Raw genomic sequence first — 26111 nt, forward strand, 5'->3', positions numbered from 1 at the left:
TGCCGCCGCCACCGCCACCTGCGATGGGCGAGGAGGCGGCAGAGGCACCGAAATGTCACCAAGGCAATGAGTGCCTCCCCGCCGGGCCTCCGCTCATCCCGCCAGGGCCGTGGCAGAGCCGCGCGCGCTGGGCAGAACCAGGAAACACCCGCGGCTTGCCTGCCATGGCCCTGGAGGCACTTCCTGTCAGCCTCGGCTAGAGAAAAGAGCCAGCCTCTCGGAGCACACCGCGCGTCTTTCCCTCTCTCTCTATGTATGAAAGAGCTCGCCTTGCTCGGAGCGTTTGGCGAAGCACACGAGTTTTGCAGTCGGAGAGGGAGGACGCGCGCAACGGCAGGATGCTGCAAGTCAGGACCTTGCGGGGGCACGTAGCCACCTCCCTCCAGCCCACCTTGAGGATTTGCCTTTTGTTGTTGGTACTTGGCTTCAGGCGCTCCTGTGGCCGCTTGCTTGCTTGAGGCAAGTGAATTATTTTAAAACCTCCGCTCATCCCGCCAGGGCCGCGGCAGAGCTGTACGGGCTGGGCAGAACCAGGAAACACCCCGGCTTGCTTTCCCGGCTCTGCTCAGCTCGCACGGCCCTGATAGGATGAGCGGAGGTTTTTAAAATAATTCACTTTACCATCGAAGGCAAAGGGAAGGCGGCCACAGGAGCGCCTGAAGCCAAGTGTCTCCTCAGGGCTCCGGTTGCAGGGAGGAGCCCTGACTGGCTGCACGTGGCTGCGCCTAAACACCGCGGCGCTGCTGTAACGCCACGGCAGCAAGGGAGAAGGGAAATTAACGGTGGCGGAAGGTCTCCCGAACATCCAAGCTGTTGCCACCCGCCCACCCGAGGATGCAAGGGGGAATTAGTCACCCCGAAAAGACATCCTAGCCGGTTTTTCGGGGGTCAAAAAAAAAATAAGGCCCAGCCTTATTATGTGAGAAACACGGTATTTTCTTTCTTCTTTGGAGGGTTTCTAATACTTCAATTGGGTGTTTGCATATCAGCACATGTACCATGTTTCTCCAACAATACGGCCTCCCCCAATAGGAAGTCCCAGCATGTTTGATAGGCATAAAATGAAATTAAGCCCCTCCCACCAAATTAAGGCCTATATTAAACATGCAAAATGGGGGTGAATGGTGAGGGGCTTGCCGTTAGGAAGTACTTTGTTGCATACCCGGATATGGTGCTGCCTGTGTTGACCCGGCGTTGGTGGGGCACTGTGTATCGGGAGACCTTCCGCCACCATTGCTTTCCCTTCTCCCCATGCTGCCACGGCATTTAGAGCAACGCCTTGGTGTTTGGCACAGCCACGCGCGGCCAGCCAGGGCTCCTCCCTGCAACCAGAGCCCAGCGGAGACCCTTGGCTTCAGATGCCTGTCGCCGCCTTCCGGGCATCGTTCAAGGCAAAGCCCATTCTTTTAAAAATGACACCCTACTACGACAAAGCCTCCCCTGCCTGAGAGGGCAGCCCAACCCCACGTGGGAGGCGAATCTCCCAGGGCCACAGCAAAGGATTGGCCCACCCCAGGAGAAGCGCCCAGCCACCATCCCTGCCTGGCACCTGGCTCGCTTCCTTGGTGAGAGCTCCGCCGCCAAGCAGGAGGGCCCGCCTGTCAGCTGCGCTGGGCGCCCCAGGCAAAGCTCTTCACGCTCTGCCTGGTGCCAGGCAGGGATGGTGGGTGGGCGCTTCTCCTAGGGTGGGCCAATCCTGCGCTGCGGCCCCGGGAGATTCGCCTTCCCACGTGGGGTTGGGCTGCCCTCTCGGGCAGGGGAGGCTTTGTTGTAGTACGGCGTCGCTTTTAAAAGAATGGGCTTTGCCTTCGAACGATGCCCGGGAAGGCGGCGACAGGAGCGCCTGAAGCCGAGTGTCTCCGCCGGGCTCCGGTTGCAGGGAGGAGCCCTGGCCAGCCCCGCATTGCTGCACCAAATGCCACGTGGCTGCGTCAAATGCCACAGCATTGCTCCAAAAGCCGCGGCAGCACGGGGAGAAGGGAAAGCAATGGTGGCGGAAGGTCTCCTGATACAAAGTGCCCCACCAACGCCGAGGTCAACATCCAAGCTGTCACCTCCGTCCGGCCCGAGGATGCAAGCGGGGGGAAATTAAGTCACCCCCAAAAAGACGGCCTAGCCATTTTTTGGGGGGTCAAAAAAAAAATAAGGCCTGCCTTATTTTGTGAGAGACACGGTATATATAAATGTAAAAAGATTTATAAAATGTGTATCAGGTCTGTTCATACACTGAAGCTGCTGAGAAACATTTTGAATTGGAAACATAATAAATTGAAATATATAATTCTTTATAATGAATTAAATTCAGACTCAGTCATTTACACTGCAAAATAACACCTCTGAAATCATTTGAAACTAGTTATCGCTAACATAAATCCCAGTTGGTTTAGTCAGATATGAGTAAAACGTATCTATTTAACTAAAATGATGTCTAATCTGCCTTGTCAAGGAATATATTTACTACATGCCATAACCCCACACATTTTGTAGAAGGCAACAAACAAATTTATACAAGTAATGAATCTTAAAATGAGAACTGAAACCTTAATATATTAATTACTAAACAATATGTACTTGATTGCTTCCTATTCAGCCATTCAGATGTCAATCATGTTTCATCATTCACTGTTTTTAAACATTCTGATAATCCTTGGGAATTAATATTTATTTGCATTTCTTAACACATGAGAAAAAGCAATTTCCCCCCTCATAATTCCCAGTAGCCTAAAGCAACGAAGTGGAGTCTATGACATATTTATTATCTCTGATATCTCAGTTTTCCTGAGATCAAATCTTAAAACAATCATTCTTGCTAATAAGAAGTCACATTCACCATTTAAAAAAATACCCTAATGGCATTGGTCTTACTCATAATGAAAGCAAATTAAGGCTATTTTGAGAATGCACTCCTCTGCATATTTTTCTTCCTAATAAAAATCTTTTTATTCTTTCTAAAAACATTTAACTTTTCCAAATTTCCAAGCATCACAACAGTGTTTTCTAAAACCATCTGCTTCTAATAGAAAAGGCTTAGGGATAGAACAGAATAAGCATTGGTTTAGTTATTTACAAATTTCATGATCAGGTTGAGACTACTGATAAAATAGTTGCAGGAGATAAAAGAAAATTGATGGTGAGGTTCTAATCAAAGCAATAGGAGCAGCAATAGGTCTAATCTCTTCCCCAGAAGCATCCCTGTGTAGATAGAATGTGGTTAAGAGGAGGCCATTCTGAGAAAAACAATAGGAGGGGGGGGGAATTCAAGTGGCCTGTGTTATTCTGAAGATATTAAATCCGCTTCAAATGTTGCTGCAAAATCCAAATAACACTAAGAGGGGCAATGTGTACTTCCACTTATGCTATCCTATAATAATTATTTATTTTATGGTTTTATTATGATTTCAGAAGGGACGGGGAATTATTGAAACTGCACTTGATCACTGTAAGCAAAAGGAATTTTTGTGTGTTAAATCTCATCAGTGGGCATTTGGGGTTAAAAAAATAGAACTATGGTGCTGTAGGTGAAATTTTTTTAGTTTTGATTTTTTTTTTTAGTTTAAACAAATTTCCTATATTCCAAAAGCCTAAAGCATCAATCAGCTTTAAAAACATTGAAATTTTGAACTCTTTGCATAATTAGTTTAGTTTTTGCTTTGGGGCAACATTTTAATTCAGTTTTTAGTTTACTCTTTTAACTGTTTAAAGCAATGTAATTATAGTTTGCATAAATATATAAAATGCCTCCTACCTTAAGTTTAGACTTGCTACCCTGAAAATATGAATTTGTGGAAAGAAATGCTTAATGGGGGTGGGGGGAATGTTAGTCAGAGTGCCAAGCGCTTCTGTCCTCTCAGGTGCTCCCTTTTGTGTGGACTAAGAGTACAAAGGACTCTCTATTACAAGAAATAGAGTAGCTTCTTCATGAAAAGAAATTGACATTTATTAGCCTTGCCGCTCACTTGATGACTCTGCATTTCTTGTTGGCAGCTGAGCAAGGATAATAGAAGTAGAAAGAGTTCATTACTGCAGTAATGAAATTTCAACTACTGTTTAGATAAGGTTGCATGTGGTACTTGCATTACTTTCATAACTTGTCATCAAGCCTTACCAAAGGCTCACTTCTGTATTGATACTGTGCATTACTGAATTCTATATCTACAAATTCATGCATACTAAACATAATATTTAGTAGCAAATTGGGAATAAGTTGAGTTACAAAAATTCTACAAGCAACTCACTTTTTATTATAATGTTCCTATTTATTCATTTTTTTTGCAAGCAACTGCAGATGTAAAAAACAACAACCCCAAATTAAAACTGTCTTTATAAAGTAGGCCAGATGAGCAGCATCCTTAAGCATTTAGCCTGCCCCCCACATCCAAATGCACACCCATCACTTCTTTCAAAGATTATTTTGATGCCTCAGTACTTTTCAGTTTTAGTGCCTCAGTACTTCTCAATTAACTGTAGAGTACATGAATGGAAAGATATAGATATACTTTTCTGGCATGAAAGTGGATTTTATTTTTACAGGTGCACATAGTTCAAAACAGATTCAGCTCTTGAATTCAACTTTCTTTGTATGTCAATTAAGAATACAGAAACTGTATAGCAAAAGAAGCCTGGAAACTTAAATGCATAAATATGCTTTTTGAATTTTCCAATAGAAAAATAATAAAATTCTATAAATATCTCCAAAGCCATTGCTAAACTTTTATACAAAGTAAGGTGAGTTAAAAGCTATAAACTATTTTATACAGGAAATATATGAGATAGTCTATACTTCACATAAAAATCTGTAGTATACATTTTATTAACATCAAAACTTACATTACCTAGAAAGTTATTTATGTTAATATTCTCCAGAAGAACACACACTGTATCTAGTTTATCACTTTTCATTTCTTGCAATTATAATGACCATATGTGATTTATTTCCAAAAGCTCTTCTTTAGCTTTATTTATTTATTTTGCTTTTGCTTTTGAATTTTCTAAATGTTCTAAAACTAAAACTATATTTTGATAACCTTACAAACGTCTTTTAGATTTGCCCTCTTTTGAGGGTTTGTCCTTTGTTTTTTCCAAGAAAATATGGTCATTGTACTTGTAATAGATACATAGAAATACAACAATACAACAATGAATACTTTCTAGGAAAATTTGATCAAAAAAGAACTGATTCTGGAATTAAAATTCTGGGCTCATCTGATTATTTTAATTCTTCAAGATAAACATCTAGTAACAAGCAGATGAGTTATTAAAATTTGGAACTGAATTCTATAGAAAATGTCTAGAGTTTGACTCTTAGGAACTATAAATAAATTTGAAGGGTTGTTTCAACATCTCCTTCATACCCAAACATTCTGATACAGGGAGCCCTGAAGTTGCATTTGGTGAGATTGCACAACACATACATAAATCTATTATTAAAAATGAAGACTCCAGAGTGCCTAATTTTTGAAAATAGTGAAATGCTATATCCCCTCTTTCATGATCTACATCTGGAGTGGTACAGCTGTAAGCTCTAGTAACTTGTGTGGGTTTTTATTTTTATTAAAAAATATCAATTTGTTAAATTAGTAATTAAACAACAATTTTGCATTTCTTTAGCCTCATATAATCTATATAAAACCCACTACAAAAAAGTCTTATCTCTTTCAGTAGCTGCTTTCCTTAATACAGGCTGTATCCTTTTAAAAAATGAAGAAATGTGGCATACTGAATATTTAAAAGGTGTCTAATATTGTTTGACTAGTTAATTATGTTCCAACAAGTCACTTTTGACTTTTAGTGACTGAAGGTATCTGTACTTATGCTAAAATAGCATGTTTCTAAGAATACAAGAGAATCTTCACAATCCAAGATTAGGTATCTGAATTTAAAATATGTTAATCTTCTTGGCCCACATCAATGTATCTTCCAGCTATTAAAATAAGAACAAGACAATCTGCAATCTCAATAATGTCTTTTTTTAAAGCCCTGCACTGCTGAAGCTTACTAACAAAGTAATAAAAACTGGCAGCACTTTTTTTTACATTAAAGATTATTAATGTATTAAATCTCAAAATGTAAAAGCATAAAATAATTCTATCATCTTTTGAATATAAGATAAAAACCTGCATTATCCAAACCATTTCTCTCCAAAACAGAAAAACTCAGAAAAGTGCCATTTTCTCAATGTGTCAAATATAATATTATCACTTTCTTCTGCATACAAAGATAACTAGATTTCCAATAATTTTTCAGCTTTTTAATATATCTCTGAACATGTGACCTCCTAATACAGATTAGTTGACACTAAATTCTTTCCTATCGTTGTATGATATGAAACATTATACCCATTCTGTTTCTTTATTTAACCTTTCTTTGACCCAGAAAATGCATTATCTTTATTGGCACAAGTATGTAGATTTGAGAATTTTTGGCAAGACATTTTGGCAAAGATTTGTTGAAAATTGAAGTACAGTTACAAATAGATGCTGACAGAAGCTTATTGTACCCCTCAGAGTCTAAATATTTCTTACAAGACATGGTTTCACTTTTATAAACTCATGCATTTGCCAGATATATCATACTTTCCTGCGTATCTGAAAAAGTTGATCTTAATAAAAATCTGCCTGGGACTGAATTCCCTCAGGAGAAGCAGACCCTGTTCTTAAAAATCCATGAAATCTACATTTAGTATGGATCCCTGAAAGGAATCCAAATCAGACTTGACTAGAGATACATGTTGTCAATAGGTAGATTGCAATAAAATTGTAATAAAAATTGCAATAAAAAAACTGGCCTTGAGGATGTTAGTATTTTTTTTTCATTATAACATACCTCATCTCTCCAGTAATTTGGAAAGAAAAGTTGTATCCTCCTGAAGCATACTCTTGTATACTGTTACCATTACTTCACTTCCAATACACACCTCAAAAAACCATGAAAGCGCAGAGACATATGATACTTGATCAAAGGTAAGGAAATACAACTGATGCTTTGTCACCATGAACAGCCCAGTAAAATCAGAAAACAGTAATGATGTCCAAAACTAAATGGAATCCTTACAAAGATGTAAAAGGAGAAACTTCCATCCCTGCCCCAAGACCCTGAAAAAGGACAAAGCTACATCACGAGTAACATCATTCCAAATCAAATGCAATGGGAAAACATTGCATTCAATTGGGTCAATAAGAAAACTTTGGTTGCTGCTTCTTGCAATGCCAAATCACATTTTCCCCCCAAAAGTGAAAGGCCTATTGTTCCTTGTAGTCAGAGGTGGTATTCAGCAGGTTCTGACCAGTTCTGGAGAACTGGTAGCGGAAATGTTGAGTAGTTCGAAGAACCGGCAAATCCCACCTCTGACTGGCCCTGCCCCACCTGTTCTCTGCCTCCCGAGTCCCAGCTGATCGGCTGGGTCTTCTTTTGTTGCCCTGCACACGGAGCTGGAAAGCAGGTTAGTGGGGTGGGGAGGGAATGGAATTTTGCAGTAACCTTCCCCTGCCATGCCCACCAAGCCATGCCCACCAAGCAATGCCACACTCACCAAGCCACACCCACAGAACCGGTAGTAAAAAAAATTGAATCCCACCACTGTGTGTAATATGTACTCTGAAAATGTATTTCTTGATTTAGGATTTTAACCTGGTTTCATTCAGGAGCAAAAAGCAGGTTATGTTCTGTTCTTTCCTCTTATTTTTCCCCGCATCAAAAAGCCTGTGAGGTTAGTCAGGATGAGAGACAGTGACTTCCCCAAAATCTCTTAATGAACTAGAACCAGGTTTCTCTTCCTCCTAGTCGAACACTTTAATCACAACATCACATCTTCTGTGATTTGAAAATGGGCTGGTAGATTTGACACAGCACTACACTAAATTGTATATCCTTTGAACACTCAGTCTTCCAGCTTGCCATGCTAGAATTCTAGCAAGTTTCCCTCTGATTTTAAGCATGAAACACATAAAGTAAAATAAATACTTACCACTAAATCCCAGTTATTTTGTTCAAGTAAGGTGATAGCTTCATCAATATTTTCTATTCCAGTACATGCCTAAAATAATAAAGAATGACAAAGTTTCAGCTGAAAAAAAACTGCCAAAAATAATAATTTGTTAAAAATCTACAGGTTAAAAACTGAATTCAGCAAGATCACAACCTCTTGATATCTAGACATCTTGAGACATAAACATAGATTAAATGTAGGAGATTTTATTGTATGAGTTCAGAAAATTTAGACATCAATTGATAAGCCAAGAATTATCAAACTTGTAGTTCATCTTATTAATCCAATTTAGTAGATTATTTTAATACTTTAATAGATTACAGTAGTATAGCTATACAATAGTATAGTAGTGTGTAACTCTTCCTATTTGCGAAAGATTTAATAACAGTCAAGCAATACTCTTGCCATCCCCATTTTATTATGAGCAAAAGATCCCTATTCTATCATATTCAGCAAGTTCTTTAAGCAATGGTTGTCAAATATATATTCAATTAAGAGGTACCACCTATCACAGCTTATTCCATAAATATAGCTAAAACCATTATACTGAGTATTAACTTTGCATGCAAGACGTCCTAGATTCAGCTGTTGATATAGCCAAGTAAAAGGAGAACCACCATATTTTTAATTATGTTTATATCTATCTTCTCACGCACAAAGTGTTCAAGGCAAAGTATAAAAACAATGAAAGAGGAAATAAAAATAACCACAAATAGGAAAGTCATCCTCCTAGATATCTGTACGATATACAGTAAAGAAAATTCTATATTGCTATATTATTCCATGTCAAACTAATTATGAAAGAAAATACATGCTTGCATTATTCTGCAAACAGGTAGCCTTTGACTGATGACCACAATTGGGACCTAAATTTCTATTGCTAAACAAAGCACCTGATTTTAGGACCTTTTTGTCATGGTTTTTACGCAAATCATTGTTAAGTGAATCACAAGGTCATTAAGCCAATCTGGCTTCCCCCATTGACTTTATTTGTTGGAAGCTAATGGTTGCAAATGGCAATCACATAGCATATAGATAGATACTGCAATCATCATAAATACAAATGCTAATTATCAATTGCCCAAAATTTGATCATATAACCATGGGAATGCTACAACGATCTAAGTGTGAGAACCAGTTGTAAGTAAATTACATCTAATATCTATGGAGATACTCAGTCATCCAGGTCAAGAGGCAATTGAACTTTCTGTTTTTTCTTTGAAGAGGTTTTGCTCCTCATTCAAGAAACTTCTTCCGCTCTGACTGGATGGTGGGGAATAGAAGGATTTATACTCCTCACTGACAGCAGGCCATTTGCATTCTTTTAGCGAATATTTAAGATGACCTAGAGGTTTATCTCCAATCTACAACACAGTCCTTTCAACAATTCTAAGTAGGTTCTTCATCCATTTGCACCACTCAGGTGATCCTGAGGTGACTTTAACGACCTGCTAAAAGGATGCAAATGACCAGCTGTCTGCAAGGAGTATAAATCCTGAAAGGCATCCAGAAAGTACCCATGATATCAATCACTCCGAGACATTTTCTCTCCAATTGATTTATTTAGAAATAGATCTGGCATGTCAAAGGCAATTTCCCAAAGTGAAAATTTTTTGCGCGTTACACAGAATCCACCTTCTATCCTCCCTTCTCTCCTCCCACTTCTATACTTCATAAATCACGAGAACCAATTAACTGCCACTGGAATTTCTTAATACAACATACAGAATAACCTTGAACTTTTCAACTCCTCCAACTCTCTTAAAAAAATGTGGCAGCTGAATTTCAAAGCTGACAGACGTCCCCCCTTGAAAACTCCTCCTCCTAAAGAAAAAGAAAGAAAACACATACAGGGGTTAATACATTGTCCTTAACCCCCTCTCCCCCTCCACGAGGACCCTTCGGTTTGTGGGGAAAATCCTCATGGAATTGGTTAACCAACTGATCAGCATGAACATCCCAACTCTTTACCCAACTAGCATCTGAGAGGGGGTATCCTTTCCATAAGACCAAATATTGCAATCGGCCACAGTGTAATCTAGAATCGAGAATTTTTTTAATCTCATAATGTGTTCCCCACTGTATGGTTAACACTTTAGGGAGAGCTATTGGCAGTAGTCTTATCATTGATGCAGTAGCTGGTTTTAGTAAACTACAATGGAACACCAGATGAATTTTCCCCAACAGTCAAAGAAGACTTAATTGGACAGTGACTGGATTATTTTTGAAATTGGGAACGGACCCAAGAATTTTGGACCCAGCTTCTTACTGGACAGTTTCAGCCTAAGATACTTGGTCAAGAAATATACTTTGTCCCCTACTTTAAAAGGCGGTTGAAGGGATCTACGTTTATCCGCCTGTTTTTTATAATTTTTTGCAGCTTCGTTCAAAGCTTTTTTTGTATCTTCCCACCCTTTCTTTAATGAGTTCATCCATTCTGTTAAGGACATGGATGAGGGAGGTTGTCTAGGTAATTCTGTCATTGGGACAAAATCCATTCCAGTGTTGATTTGGAATGGAGTCAATCATGTGCTGCTATGTACTGCATTATTGTAAGCAACCTCTGCAAAAGGTAATAACTCAGCCCAATTTTCTTGTTGATAATTTACATAGCATTTAATGTATTATTCAATCATGGCATTAGCCCTCTCAGCTGCTCCATTACAAGCAGGATGGAAAGCTGAGGATAACCCTTGAGAAGAACCAATGGATTTCAGAAATTCCCTCCAAAATTTTGTGGTAAATTGTACCCCTCTGTCTACAAGGTACTCCATGTAGTCTATAGATAGGTTTCATGAACAGCTTTGCAAGTTTTTTCGCAGATGGATGTCCTTTGCAGGCTATAACATGGGCTTGTTTAGAGAATAAGTCAATTATAGTCCAAATGATCGTATTCCGTTCACTCTTAGGTAGTTCAACAATAAAGTCCAGTGCAATTTCTTCCCAAGGTTGGGTTGGTTCAGCAACTTGTTGCAGGAGGCCAGGGTGTTTTCCAGTTCTGTGTTTCATTGTGGCACAAATTGAACAACTTTTTACATAGTCGACATCAGATTTCATTTTTGGCCAGCAGAACTGTCTTCTCAGTAAATGTAGGGTCTTTAGGAATCCAAAGTGGCCTCCCAGCCAGGAGTCGTGGCTACGCTTTAGTACCAGTAGTCTTAGGGTTGTGGGTACATAAAGCTTAGTCCCTTTCCAAGCTAGTCCATCATTCATTGTCAACTCAGTTTGATGGTCCAGGAACCAAGGATCGGTCAATAGGGCCGTTTTCAATTCTGCAGTCAGCTTATTTTCCAGGCATTTGGGGTTGCGGTTGGCTTGGGCTCGAATGGTTACTTGGCCTGCCGATTGAGCGTCTGAAATTAAGGCTTGTACTATTTCCTCTCGGTGACTATCAAACTGAGGTTTTCTGGACAGAGCGTCCACCAGTACGTTTTTCCCTCCTGGGATATATTTAATGTTGAAATTGAATTACTTGAAATATTGGGCCCAGCGGACTTGTTTGGGCGATAATCTCCTAGGAGTCTTTAGAGCCTCAAGGTTCTTATGATCAGACCATACCTCAAAGGCCTCTGGCACCTCTTCTAGAAAATGCCTCCAAGCCAATAAAGCCCATCGTATGGCGAATGCTTCTTTCTCCCAGACCGCCCACCTTTGCTCTGTATCTGTCACCTTTTGGACACATAAGCGCACGGCATCAGTCAGCCTTGAGAATCTTTCTGCAGCAAAACGGCTGCCACCGCTACATCACTTGCATCTGTTTGGACAATAAAAGGCTTGGTCGCATCTGGGTGCTGGAGGATGGGCTCAACTGCGAAGAGGCGTTTTAAGGTCTCGAAAGCTTTCTGACAGTTCATAGTCCAAGCCAGGGGTTGACTCAGCTTTGGTTTGGTGGGTGACAGGCCCGTTTTTAATAGCTCTGTCAACGGGAGGGCAACTTCAGCAAAGGACAGAATGAATTGTCTATAGAAGTTGGCAAACCCCAAGAAACTTTGAAGCTGTTTTCGGGTTTTGGGGGGTTGCTAGTCCAGCACTGCTTTCACCTTTCCGGGGTCCATTTCAATCCCCAGGTTGGATATTTGGTAGCCTAAGTAGTCCAGCGACTCTTTGTGGAATTTGCATTTTGAGAGTTTCACATATAATTTGGCGGGTAGAAGTTTTTCTAGAACCTGTCGGACCAATTGAACATGTTCTTCCATGGTTTTGCTGAAGATAAGGACGTCACCAGGTACACGAGGACCCCCCGGTAAAGATGCAGGTGTAGCACCTCATTGATGAGCTGCATAAAGACTGCATGAGCCCCCTGAAGTCCGAAAGGCATGACTGAATTGGAAGCTCCCCAGAGGGCAGTTAAAAGCAGTTTTCTACTCATCTCCCTCTTTGATGTGGACCCAATAGTAAGCTTCCCTGAGATCTAGCTTGGTGAATACTTTGCCCTTCGACAGGTGGTTCAATAAATCCTTCATAAGAGGGAGAGGATACATGTTTTTGAAGCATACGGCGTTCACGCCTCTAAAGTCAACACACAATCTCAACCCGCCATCTTCTCCTTGAACAACACAGGGGCAGCTAATCTTGATTTCGCAGCCTCGTTCCAAATTGCTGTCAATGTATTTCCTTAATTCGGTCATTTCAGCAGGTGTCATGGAATACATCTTTGGTTTTGGTAATTTCGTCCCGGGCTCTAATTCTATGGCGCAATCAGTGGCTCGATGGGGAGGTGAAACATTACACTCTTCTTCACTGAATGCTTCAGCCAAGTCTGTGTATTGGTCAGGTACCTGGGGGTTATCTGGGAGAAGGTGGGATGCCATGGATGCTGGCTCAGGCTCTGGGTTCAAGCTGACTGGTGGCTTTGTAGTGGGTGGAAGAGGGGCCAATGGGCCCGGTCCAGTGAGGATTTTTCTGAATCCATCCTCCCATTTGATCATTGGGGCCCATTTGTCTAACCAAGCAAGTCCCAGTATGATTGATTCTGACATCTTGGGGGCCACTATGAAGAGTATGAGTTCATGATGGGGCCCTAATTCCATCTTGATCAATTCTGTCATTTGAGTGGCTGCCCCCTTCCCCAATTAAGGTTCCATCCACTTGCTCAAATCTGATTGGGCGTTTTAGCAGGTTAGTCTTTATGCCCAATTGTTCAATGATGGCGAGTCTGATAAGACATCTAGAACACCCAGTATCAATGACAGCTTCTAACTCCCCAGCCTCCTCCATGTTTGGTACCACTAACTTGACCTTAACTGTAAAAGGTATGATGGGGTCACTCACCATTGGGTCGTCTTCACAGGTCAGGTTCTCGGGGATGTGGTGTCGGTCCGGTGGTCCGTTGCTCCCATCTGTGCAGAGGGGGCTTTCCCAGCTGTATTTGGCGAACCTGCCCCTGCCTGGAGGTCTTCCTTGATTCTTCTGACCTCTAACAGCTGTATTAGGCTTCGACTGCAGAGCTTGTGGTACAGGAGCCGGGGCCAGACAGTCTGCTGCCCTATGATCGGCTTGGCCACATCGGTAACATTTCAGCACCCTGGTGAGTCGGGTATGAGCAGTTTCAGCTGGTCCGGTCGGTGGTCTCCTCACCACAATCGTCCTAGTCGGGGCTGCTGGAAGGGGTTTCCTGTGTGGGTTGATGCTGCGATCTAAGCTGAGGGAGGTGGCATACCACAATTGTAAGGTCTCTGGGATTCCCCTAATTTCACAGGCCTTCTTTACTTCTGGATCAATGGCTTTTTAAAAATATGTAAAGTCATTCTTTTAGGTCAATCCATGAGGTGGCTTGCAATCCTTCTAAAGTCCCAAATGAATTCTGAGAAGGGTCACTTGCCTTACCTCATTTCCATTAACTTCTCTTCATTCTCTGCTACCCTGTCTGGATTTTCAAATCTGAGTCTTAATAATTGAATAAATCTGTTTACATCATATAATTCGGGGGCCTGTTCATTGTGTAGTTGGGCCACCCAGTCTGAAGCATCCCCTTCATTCATCCCATTTGTTATGGTCGTAATCAAATCGCGCTCTGTGGCGTATTGATCTCAAAATTGTTCTATATGGGATCGGATTCGAGTGAGGAAATAATTGAAATGTTCATGGCGCCCACTGAATACGGCCTCAAAGGGTCTGGCCTGGGTCGTGGTTGCGGAGGTGGCACATGCCAGGCCCCTGCAGGTTGTACTGGAATGGAAGGAACAGGCCAGGTGGTGTATGTAGGCTGGGTAGGCCCCCTGAATCCTGGCTGGGTGGTGCCTCTCTGGAATAGGGGTCCCTGTGGCCTCGCTGTCGGTTGGGGCTGCAATTGTGGTTGCCAGGAGGAAAATGGGTGTGGCCTGGTTCCCTGGTCAGGTGGAGGGGATGTGGCTGCTGTCTGCTGTCTGGGCAACCCCCCCCCCACTTCAGGCCAGGGCTGTGTTGGTGCTGGCTGCCATTGGCATTGAATCCAGCCCTGGCCTGGATAAAATCCCCACCCTGGAGGGATACTCTCTCCAGGGGGCAAAATTCCTTCTGGAAAATGAGGGGATTGCCTTGGAGGCTGCAACATACCTCTTTCAGTTGATGCTTCTTTCTGGCTTCCACCAACTGGCATCTGTATAGTCTCCTCGTTCCTCACGATACTTGGGTAAATGAATATGGGTGGTCTCAAGCTTCCGCCCATCCAAACAGACTGTGAGACCAACCCTGTCACTTTTAAATTCTGGAGCTGTTGATGTAAATCTGCCCTTGATGGACTTCCAGGATAAATCTTGGGGGTATCTTCTTGAGAGAATTCTGACCCCAATTGTCTCTCTTCCCTCCAATCTGACAGAATAGGAATATGCCTGGGGCTAGAAAAAGATTTCTCTACAGACAGCTGGGTTACATCTGGGTTATAACAACTTCTTGAGTTGAAACGCTTCGGTATAGTTCCCAAATCTCTTTCTCCTACTGCCATCCCGAAAGCATCCATCATCTCCTCCAAAAAAGGGCTGGCAGGTTCAATTAATGCTCCGGAGGGAGGGCCCCCACACGTTCCCCCCTGCACATCTCCAACTTCGGCTGATTGTTGATCTTTATCCATCTCTGGGAAAAGAATTCCAGGGGTATCAGCCAAGCCCCCTTCAAAAAATAAAAGATGACTTTGGGAAATAAATGTAAGGCATCTAGAAAGTATCCATGATATCAATCACTCCGAGACATTTTCTCTCCAATTGATGTATTTAGAAACAGATCTGGCATGTCAAAGGCAATTTCCCAAAGTGAAAATTTTTCGTGCATTACACAGAATCTACCTTCTATCCTCCCTTCTCTCCTCCCACTTCTACATTTCATAAATCACAAGAACCAATTAACTGCCACTGGAATTTCTTAATACGACATACAGAATAACCTTGAACTTTTCAACTCCTCCAACTCTCTTTAAAAAATGTGGCAGCTGAATTTCAAAGCTGACAAATCCTTTCATTCCCCACAATTCAGTCAGAGCTGAAGAATGGATGAGAAGTGAAATGTCTTCAAAGCAAAAACAGAAAGTCCAATTGCCTCTTGAAAAAACACCTTTGGGACGCTAAACAAATAATTGTAAGCCGAGAACTATATGTACCTGTATTTTGAATGTGCACTGAATGTGTATTTTGAAAAGCAGAGTTTAGTAATCATTGAGACTGAAACAGATTTGAATAGGAAATTTTTTCATTATCTGCAGCAAAGGAAACTTTTCACTTTAAAGTGCCCTTTACTTTTTAAGGAAAATTTTCATTAACTTGTAAAAATAATATCTGCATGGTAAGGGCAAAGGCACATATACCAATGCATTAAATTTGTTTCATATTTCACTCCTACCAATGGAAGGGAATGAGAGTTGATTTGCACTTTTTTCAAGTATCTACTTTGAAGGGCTGAAAGATTCCACAAGCAAAATTCTCTTTAGAGCAGGGGTGGGATTCTATCTGGTCGGACCAGTTCTATAGAACCGGTTGTTACAATTCTGTGCAGTTCAGAGAACCAACAAATTATGCCACTTGCTGGCCCCACCCCTCCCTGCCCTGCCCACTCACTCCTTACCTGGCATGAGCGGCATCAAACTTGCCTGTGTTTGGTAAGTTGCTATTTTTCCTCCCCCCACAGACCATCAGCTGTTCTGCTGTGCCAGGAGATTTAGATTAGGTAGAAAGCAGGAAATCGTTGGATTTCTTGCTTTCTAGCTAATCTAAAAACAGAGGTGAACCTTCCTTAGGACTGAAACTTCTATTTTTCAGTGCAGACTCAGGTAGCAGATTGCAGAAAGATAGATCTCTGAGTGAATCTGGGATTCTGTGAGCAACTCAATCTGCCTGCCTGCTTTCCCTGATTTTCTGTAAAAGTTGCTCTTTTTTTATAAAAAAAATCAATATTTACATACATGGTGTGTTGTAAGTTAATTTTGTGAGTTTGCTTGCTAGCAAATTTTATGTGACAAATTCAGATAGCAGATTTCAGAAAGATAGATCTCTAAGTGAATCTGTGATTCTGCAAGCAACCCAATCTGCCTGCCTGCTTTGCCTGATTTTGGGTAAAAGTTGCTCTTTTTTTATAAAAAGTTCAATATTTACATAAATATTTATAATATTTACATACAAGCCACACCCAGCCAGTCACATGACCACCAAGCCACACCCTCAAATTTGGCCATGCCCACAGAACCAGTTGTTAAAAAATGTGAATCCCACCCCTGCTTTAGAGGAAAAGAACTCAAGTAGCCACAAGAGAGAAGGGGACTGGCAAAAATTCTCCTTTTGTTATTAGTATTGTTTTGCTGAATCAAGCTTCTTCCACTAATAACAAATTTTCTGTTTGTAATTCATGAAGGCAAACAATATCTAAAGGAAAAAAATTAAAACCAGATTTCATATTATATATCCTACCCAATAACCACAGTTTCTCTTGGATCTTTCTTTTTCTCATATGCAAAACATACTTTCTCCTTGATCCACGTATAAAAACAGTTGTATGTTCAAGCTCCTGTAACTCTATGAAAAATCCAGGTGGCAAACAGCTACAGTTTTGTTTCCAAATTCTATCCCAGTTCTTTGAACATTTTGCACCATCAGAATCTTAGTGAGTGAGCAAGCGAACAAGAAAGTTTATATTAATCTTCATTAATTCAGAGTGCCATGGTAATGTATGTTATATATACTTCTCAATGGCAGAACATAGTGCTGGAAGAGGCCTCAGGGGTCTTCTAGTCAAAACCCTTGCTCAAGGCAGGAGACCTTATGTCATCAATGGTAAGTGGCTGTCCAGTCTATTTTTGAAAACTTCCAGTAATGGAGTACCTACAACTCTGAGAGGTAAACTATTCCACTGATTGTTCTGTTAGAAAATGTATCCTTACTTCTAGGTTAGATCTTTCTTTAACAAGCTTCCACATATTACTTCTTGTCCTGCCGTCTGGTGTTTTGGAGAATAAATCAATTGCTGCTCTCTGTCATAGCCCCTCAAGTACAAGAACAAAGTTATCACGTTAACTCTAATTATACTCTTTAATAGGCGATACCAGTATTGGCAAGCCTTTTTGGCACTGAGTGCTGAAATGGGAGCGCGCGTGTGCAGGGGAACAGAAACAGAAAGAGCAGCTCCCTGGCACACACACACACACACACACACACAGGGGAGCCAGAAACCAGAAGATCAGCTCCCCAGCGCGCCATGCATGGAAGTGCCAGAAACTGGAAGAGCGGCTCTCGAGTGTGCATGCACATGCCAGAAACTGGAAGAGTAATGGGTGATGGCTGGCGTGCCCAGAGAGATGGCTCTGAGGGCCACTTCCAGCACATGTGCCATAGGTTCACCATCCCGGTGCTAGACATACCTAGTTCCTTCATCCATTCATCTTCCACACACCCCTGCAAAGTTTTCTCTAAGCTCCTTGTACTTAAAAGGGCCTGCATCACCTGAAACATGGCCACAGGATGGCAATAGACAGAAAAGTAGTAATACTTCATCACCCTTATTACCAAGCGGTAAGGCCTTACGGCTGGGATGGCGAACCTATGGCACACGTGCCACAGGTAGTATGTAGAGCCATTTGTGTCGGCACCGGAGCTGCAGGCAAACCTATCTCACTGTGCATGCGCATGCCTCACAGATGATTTTCGGCCAGTTTGAAGCCTTTTTTCAGCCTCCCAGAGGCTTTAGGAAGGCTTCTGCAGGCCAAAAACTAGGCCCGTTTCATCACTTCCTGTTTTTTCAGAAATACCATAAGTTACAAAACAGGCCTAGTTTTTGTCCTGAAAAGCCTGTAGAAGCCTTAAAGCCTCTGGGAGGCCGAAAAAGGCCTCAAACTGGCCAAAAATCAGTTGTGAGGTACAGTGCAAGTAAGGGGGCAGTGGAGGATGAGTGGGTGGGGATTGCGCATACATGCGTAGGGTGCATGGTGGTGTGTGTATTGCCTTCTGGGTGCTGGCATGCGAGTGTGAGCGTGCAAGCGCACACACAATTTTTGGCACAGGAGCCCCAAAAGGTTAGTCACCACTGCCTTAAGGCCTTAATCACAGCTCTCACCTGTATGCAATCATCTCTAAACATCTCTTTTGTTGCTTCAACTCCCTTAGCTCTTTTGCAAATCACAGGGAATGACAGATCACGAAAGGTGAAAGGGTGCACAGACACGATCCGATCCAAAGAGGCCCCTGCCTTCTTATTCCAAGTGGTTCCAAAGACAGATGGACCATGCAGCAGAGCAGCAAGAACGATCCCCAGCTCCTGCTGAAACCCATCCAGTTCCATTAGTCACCAGAGGCAGACCAATCTAGCCAAGCCTCCCTCAGTGGTTAGTGGTACCATGAAATCCAATGGTACAGTAATAAAATGGGATCTAATCATGACTAGGGGAACACCAAAATCTCTCCCAATTTGAGATCACATAGTGATTGTTCTGACAGGAACACCAGATTTGGTGTATGACTACCGTCCCTTATCAGCCTCTGGATGCCTGGACAGGCTGGTGGCCCTCATTGTGGCCATGAACTACTGAACTACTTCAGACCCAGAGAAGGAAGATTGAAGTTTCCCAAGACCAGAAATCTGGGGAATTCCGCAGCCAACCTAGAAATGGAGTTAAGGAGCTCAGGCAGGGAGCTTACTATGGAGCAGGGAGGCTAGTACAACAATTCTAGTTATTAGCTGGTAAGCAATACAGTAATTTTTTCTAATATACAAAGTAACACATGTAGGAAAATATAGTCTCTCCTGCCCTATGCTCTGAAATCATCTTTCATGATACCCTGCTATACATATTGACAAAAAAGAAAGAAAACTTTCAAACGCTACTGAGCTTTGGAAGTACTCTTATCAAAAGTCTTATCAAAGTTTGCTTATCAAGCAAAGTTCTGGCACTCACAGCTCGAGAATAAAATAGATATTTTTTTTCAATTCAACACACTAAAAAGTAGTACTGCTAAATCGTCAAATTACTGATTTAACAGAGTAGTCTGAAAGGAAGTGGTTGGAAAAAATAATATTTTTAAGTGCTGTATTTCCCTATTCATCCCTTAACTAGGTTTGGCTACTTTTGTAACAATCTATATGCACTGCAATAGGTTACCATAATTACACAAGAAAAAATATGTTATCTGCAGCACAATTTGTTTACTAGAATTCAGTCAGTTCTATTTCCCTTTCTGTAATCCCTTTCAGTGGCATAGTAGCCAGCCTGAACTCAGCCTAATAAATGTAGAAGAAAGCAAGTTGTCTGAAAAGGGCGAATAGCTTTTCAACTGTCCGGGACAACTTTAGTGCTCTTGGCAAATAATAACAAACTCTATTCTTCCTGCAGTTAACAAATTTGCAAAGGAAAAGAAACATGGCATTCTTATTAAAGCAAAGTCTTGTTAAAGCAAAGTAAATAAACACTTGATAACAATTTTTTAATCTATGCCCTAAATGCCCATATACCTACATAGTGTAGAAGAATATATGTGCTAATCTGTGTCACCAAAAAAGCAACACAAAGATTCCTTACAAAACCAAGGATCAACATATAAACTTCTAAACACAAATATGATGAAATATAGTTCATACACCATGCTGCAGAATGAGAGAATTTGATCCAGTGGTTAAACAGCAGGTTAGAGACCAGGAGACTGTGAATTCTAGCCCCACCTCAGCCATGAAAATCAACTGGGTGACTTCAGGCTAGTCATGCTCTCTAAGAAGGAGCCCAATCCACCTCACAAGTCGTTGTTGTGGGGAAAATAGGAGGCAGGAGTATTACGGTATGTATGTTTACCGCCTTGAGTTACATATAAAGTAATAAAGTAGGATATTTTTTTTTTTAAAAAGTTGAACACTACAGCAAAATCTACAATGCTGGCCCTCTTTATAAACTAAGTAGTAAGAATTGATTATAGTAGATAGGTAGTAAGTGAACATCAACTACTTATTACCTTCCAATTTATTTTTGCTCAAATTCCTTGCTTACTTCTGAAAATACTTCTCCATTTTTATGAGGCAGCAAAGTCATGGATTCACACCTGCAACTATAGAAAACATTTCTGAACACTAATTTTTTTTTCTTCTGATCCTATAATCCCTTTTATTGGGGTGGAGTCAAGACAACTAAATGGAGCTGAGCATTTACTGGTCAGATGCCCTTCCTGACATCTGCACAGAGTTTGCAGCAGATATTTTCTCTTTGTGCCCTGATAGGGAAACATCTGTCGCTCCCTGGGATTGAACTCTTAAGAGGTGAGCATCTTCACCATTGTACAGCTCTTTCTGACGAGTGAGTATGTATGTATGTATGTATGTATGTATTATGTATCTATGTATGTATATATGTTGTAGAACTATGGACAGCCACTTGATGGCAGCAAAGAATTATATTTTTCTATTCGTCTCTGCTGTTTTTAATGGTTGACCTTTTTTTTGCAGCCCATATCTGAAAATCTAATTATGGCAATCTTTCAACAATAGGTACCAACAAAAATTATTAACTGATCTGAATTACCTCTAAAAAATCTATTAGCATTAATTTTCAAAAATAATTTAGTAACCCTGAAATCAATAAACAAAAAAAGCCAATTCAAATGTCTACACCTATACCAAAACACATGTGCTCAACTAGACATATGTGTTCAGTCAAGACACAGAACTAGAAATAAATGTTCTGGGCCAGGTATTTAGGGGTGGACACACTAGTGTCTTTTACAATGATGTCATTAAATACTTTTTTTCCTGATATCTGATGCAAATATCAAAAAAATTACAAAGCTCACAACCCACCCCCCAAAAAAAACCAACAATCAAACAATAGACAAGGAAAAAAGTTAGACCAGTAATGATAATACATGGAATTTAGTCTTCATCATCTGTCACACTTGTTGTTTTTCTAGTACACAAATTCTATACTAACTGAAGTTTTTAAACTTAATTGATTCAATTATAGGCCTGCTATTTAACGATTATCTATTATAACAAGGGTGGGAAAACTTCCATAATGCAGCATGTATTACAGCCAGGGGCACAGACAGAAGCCTTGCCCTTTTCCTCCAGTCTAATTTCAAAAGTGCTCTATGCTATCTCTTTTTATATCAGAGGAAAAAGCACAATTACTCCTACTTTCTGTTTTATGGAGAAAACCGCTTCATACAAAGAAAAAACAGCAATCACCCCTATTTTCTTTTAAAAGGGAGAAGAAGAAAGCCATCCATCCTCACTTCCTGTTGCACAGAGAATGATACTTCATGCAAATAGAGACAGGAAGGGGTGTTGGTGCTTACCTGATACGCCCATTCTCTGTGAGCTGTGAAGAGCATCCAGGCATGGGAGGTGCTTCTGTCTCTCGTCCAATAAGCTGAGCTGATTTCTGAGGACACTCGTCGTTGAGGCTCCCCCTTAGTGTCCCCAGTTTTGGTGAAGTCGAAGTGATAAATTCACCGTCATTCTCCTTCACCTTTGCTCTGTAGACTTGGCCGGAATTGGACCCACACCAGACGGACTCTGGGTGGGCCTGAATGCTCTTCACAGCTCACAGAGAATGGGTGTATCAGGTAAGCACCAACGCCCCTTCTTCAGATGAGCTGTTCAGAGCATCCAGGCATGGGACATACCAAAGCTTGGCGTGTCCTACGGGAGGGTCTCCGTCTGGTTTGGAGTCCCCCCTTGTTACATGTGGACTCGTTGCAAAACTCTTCTTCTGAAAACTGCTTCTGTGGAAGCAAAAATGTCCAGCTTATAGTGCCTTATGAAGGGTGATGGTGATGCCCACGTTGCCACTCTATGTATTTCGATTGATGCTTGAGTAACCCAAGCGGCCAATGTTGCAGCACTCCTAGTTGAGTGCGCTGTAATACCTGTAGGCACGTGCAATGACTAAATCTCGTAAGTCTTTGCAATCATGGCTCGCAGCCACCTGCCAACTGTTGATGATGTGACTTTTCTTCCTCCATCTTCCTAAAAGAAGCAGTCCTGTCAATGTAGATTCAGAGTGCACATCTTACATCTAATAGATGCCATTGCCGCTCTAGACCGTGAAATGGTCTAGGACAGAAGTTGGGGAGTATCAATTCCTGTGTTCTGTGGGAGGCTGAATTAATTTTGGGAATGAAGGTTGGATCTAAACTAAGAACAACTCTGTCAGAATGGAAAATGCAGAGGTCTTGTCTCACTGACAGAGTGGCTAGCTCAGAAATTCATCTTGTAAATGTCATCGCTACTAAGAACACCCCCTTGTATGTAAGTAGGTGGAGACTCAGTGGCTCAAAGGGTTGTTTTGTGAGTGCTGTGAGAACTTGTTTAGATCCCAGGTGGGGTATCTATGGACCACTGGAAGTCTTAAATTAGTGGCCGCACAGAGGAAACTGAGTATTCTTGGGTGATAAGTGATGGATCTTAGGTCACCACAGGTAATGACCGAGGCTAGAGCTGCCACCTCTCTATGTAAAGTGTTAGGTGATAGTACTTTATCCAAGCCTTCCTGGAGAAAGTCCAGTATTTGCATCACCGATGGAGAGATGGGGTCTATTTTCACTTTGTCACACCACCTGCAGGTGTTCCAGGTGGCATTGTATATATAGTTCGTGGAAGGACGTCTGGCCGCTTGAGATAGAGATGACTTGAGGTAGAGATGACTTTATTGGGAAGCTTCTCGCCTTTCAGACGTCTCCGCTCAAGCACCATATGGCTAGGTGTGGCCATTGTGGGTCCAGATGTTGAACTGGACCCTATGTGAGCAAGTCTCTGTCCAGTGGGATTCTCCATCGGTCTGTTATCGATAGATCCCTGAGATCCATGAACCATGGACGTCTGGGCCAGTATGGTGCCACCAACAATACTTCCGCTTTCTCCTCTAGAAGCTTCTGGACCACCTTGGGAATCAGTGGAAGGGGAGGGAAGGCATACAGGAGACCTCGAGGCCAGTGATGGCGTAGAACATTGACTCCTTCCTCTCCTTTTGGATATGAAACTCAGAAGCTGTGCGTTGAGAAGTGAGGCAAAGAGGTCTATGATCGGTTGGCTGAAAAGATGTGACATTTCTTGGAACAGTCTAGGGTGCAGGCGCCACTCGGAATGGTCGACAGTGGCCCTGCTCAACCAATCTGCCTGGATGTTGAACTGTCCCAAGATGTGTTCTGCTTTGTGTTCCTCCAGCGGCACAGTCTCCCTGTCTCTTTCATTAGCGATCTTGAATGCGTGCCCCCCTGCCTGTTTATATGGGCCTTTGTGGCCATGTTGTCAGTCAGGATTAGAACATGTTGTCCCTAGATCAGTGGTAGAAATTTGCAAAGGGCCAGATGGACTCCCCTCAATTCCAGCCAGTTTATGCTGCAGGCCTGTTCTGTCATGGACCCTGAGCTGTAAGGGACTGACAGTGCACCCCCCTATCCAAACAGATTTGCGTCTGTTGTGATTGTCTGTCAGGGTCCTTGAAAAGGCAGCCCTTGTTGATGTTTGTTGTGGACCACTAGTGAAGCAATATGAAGACCTTTGACAGAACTGTGACCGTGGACACGGCATTGCTCTTTCCTGACTATTGATATGGGAGCAGAAACCATTGAAGGATTCTGACATGGAGCCAGGCCCAGGGAACAATAAAAATGCATGAGATCATTTTTCATAATTGTTTAGATAATTAGACCAGGGGTACTCGTTTGAGAGTCCTAACTTCTTTTGACAACTGCCTGATACTACTCTGCCTATCCGGTGATAGAGATACCTTCCCAGCCATTGTATCAATGATGGTTCCCAAATGCAGGAGGCGAGTTGATGGTGTCAGATGAGTCTTGGTCCAATTTATTGAAATTCCATGCTCTTGGAGAGCCTGTAGGGTGATCTGAGTATCTAGTTCAGCCTGCCGGATGGACGATGACAAAATTAATATGTCATCGAGGTAGCTTTGTAGCCAAACTGGCTTACTCCTAAGATGGCCTGCTAACGCTGCCAGAACCATTGTAAAGGTTCGAGGGGCTAAGGCCAGGCCAAATGGGAGGGCTATATACTCAAAATGGTGGTTATTATAACAGAATCTCAGGAATCTGCTGTGCGTGGGTCTGACAGGAATATGAAGATATGCCTCAGTTAAATCTATTGACATTAAGAAGTCTCCTTGTCTGATACTGAGAAGGATTGATTGCAAGAAGCTCATCTTAAATCTCCTGTAAACCAGGAAGTGATTTAGGTGTTTTAAGTCTAGAATTGTTCTCCACCACCACTCTGAACTTTTTGGGAGCACAAATAAATGTGAATAAAATCCTTGCTCTTGTTGATCCAATGACAAGGGTTGGATTGCGCGAATCTCCAGAAAATGCTAAACTGTGGTCTCCATAAGAGTCCTTTTGGTAGGATCCCTTGAAATAGGGCACATCATAAAAAATTCGGGGGTGTGGAGAGGAATTCTAGAGAGAGACCTGATCTTATGGTCTCTCTGACCCAAGCATCTGATGTTGTGGATTCCCATTGATCTGCGAATAGCCTTAACTGTCCTCCTATGGGAGAGTTGGGGATGATCTTACTTGGGGTGATGAAAGGACTTATTTCCTGCTCCACGAAAAGGCCTTTTCGTCTGCCCCCCCCTCCTATTTCTGTCCCCAAAGTCAGATCTTTCTGCCTGCTGTCCTTGTCTATACCCAAAGGGCCTTTGTGATCTTTGGGAATAGGATCCTTGATAGAAGGGACGAAAGGACTGGGAAGGTCTACTGTCAAGGCTTGCAAAAAAGGGAGGGGAGGATCTTTTTCTTATTTGGAGATTCCACCAGGAGCGGATCCAGGGCAGAGCCAAACAGTTTGTTCCCTTCAAAGGGGGCGGATGCCAACTTCCACTTATGTTTTGTATCCGCTTGCCAATGGTGGAGCCAAAGAAGGCACCGTGCTGTTATCTGAGGCGCTATGGCTCTGGAAGAAAATTTTATCGAATTAAAGGTTGAGTCTGCTGAGAATTCTGCAGCTGCCATCACTTTGGCTATGTCCTGATGCACAGAATCTCTCAGGTGATGGAGCCACCTTAGGGAAGATCTGGTAAAGAATGAAGCAGCTGTAGATGTGGGCAGAATAGACCCGTGAAAATAGGTGGATCTGAGGCAAAGCCCTCATCGTCCGACATGTCCTTCTCTAGCTGCTCTGCCTCAGACAAGGATGAATCATTGTCTTGAGAGGATACCGACACAATTTGTTCTAGCTCGTCTATTTGGTCTTCCCTGCATTGTGTACCCTGGTCGGGCATATGAGTTATTGGGAAATTTGCCCCCTGGGAAGGTACCTGGAGTTGAATGGATTCTGCCCTGCTTAGCGACCTTGGAGATTGAAGGTAATGTTCAGGGTGTGCATGCTGTTGCCTTGCCAGGAAGGTCTGTTGCACTCCTGCTGCAATGCCTTGTTTGATGGCTTGCTCCATCCAAGCTCTCACATAAGGAGGAATTTCTTGGGGAAGAGATTCATCTGCGTGGAGACCAGCAGCCGTGGGGGTGAATGTAGCCTCAGGAGCCCTATGTGGTGCAGGTATTGCAGTTGAAGTGCCTGCTTGGTCTTGCAAGATGTTACTGCACCTGGTTTGCATTGACAGATCCAGGGGAGGAGCTGGAATGGAGCTTGGAACAGGTTCGGCTCTAGGAGGAGATGTTTGTTTGTTAGTTCTTTTCCGCCTCACAAAAGCACTTTTAAAGATGTTTTTCTAGTGCATTTTGGC

At 42.2% G+C, this 26111-nt stretch overlaps 1 protein-coding gene across 1 annotated transcript in view; it reads right to left on the reverse strand.

The window, feature by feature from the left end:
* FAF1 (Fas associated factor 1) overlaps window positions 1-26111 on the reverse strand; it is a 200409-nt gene that overhangs the window by 164867 nt on the left and 9431 nt on the right. Inside the window, exon 2 of the mRNA XM_026665839.2 lies at window positions 7964-8032. Within this exon, the coding sequence (XP_026521624.2) occupies window positions 7964-8032 (69 nt within the window). The remainder of the gene's footprint in view (window positions 1-7963; window positions 8033-26111) is intronic.

This window comes from Notechis scutatus, chromosome 3 (assembly GCF_049901735.1).
Source record: "Notechis scutatus isolate UNSWTSFEM ecotype Mainland chromosome 3, rNotScu1.2, whole genome shotgun sequence".
Taxonomy (NCBI): Eukaryota; Metazoa; Chordata; class Lepidosauria; order Squamata; family Elapidae; genus Notechis; species Notechis scutatus.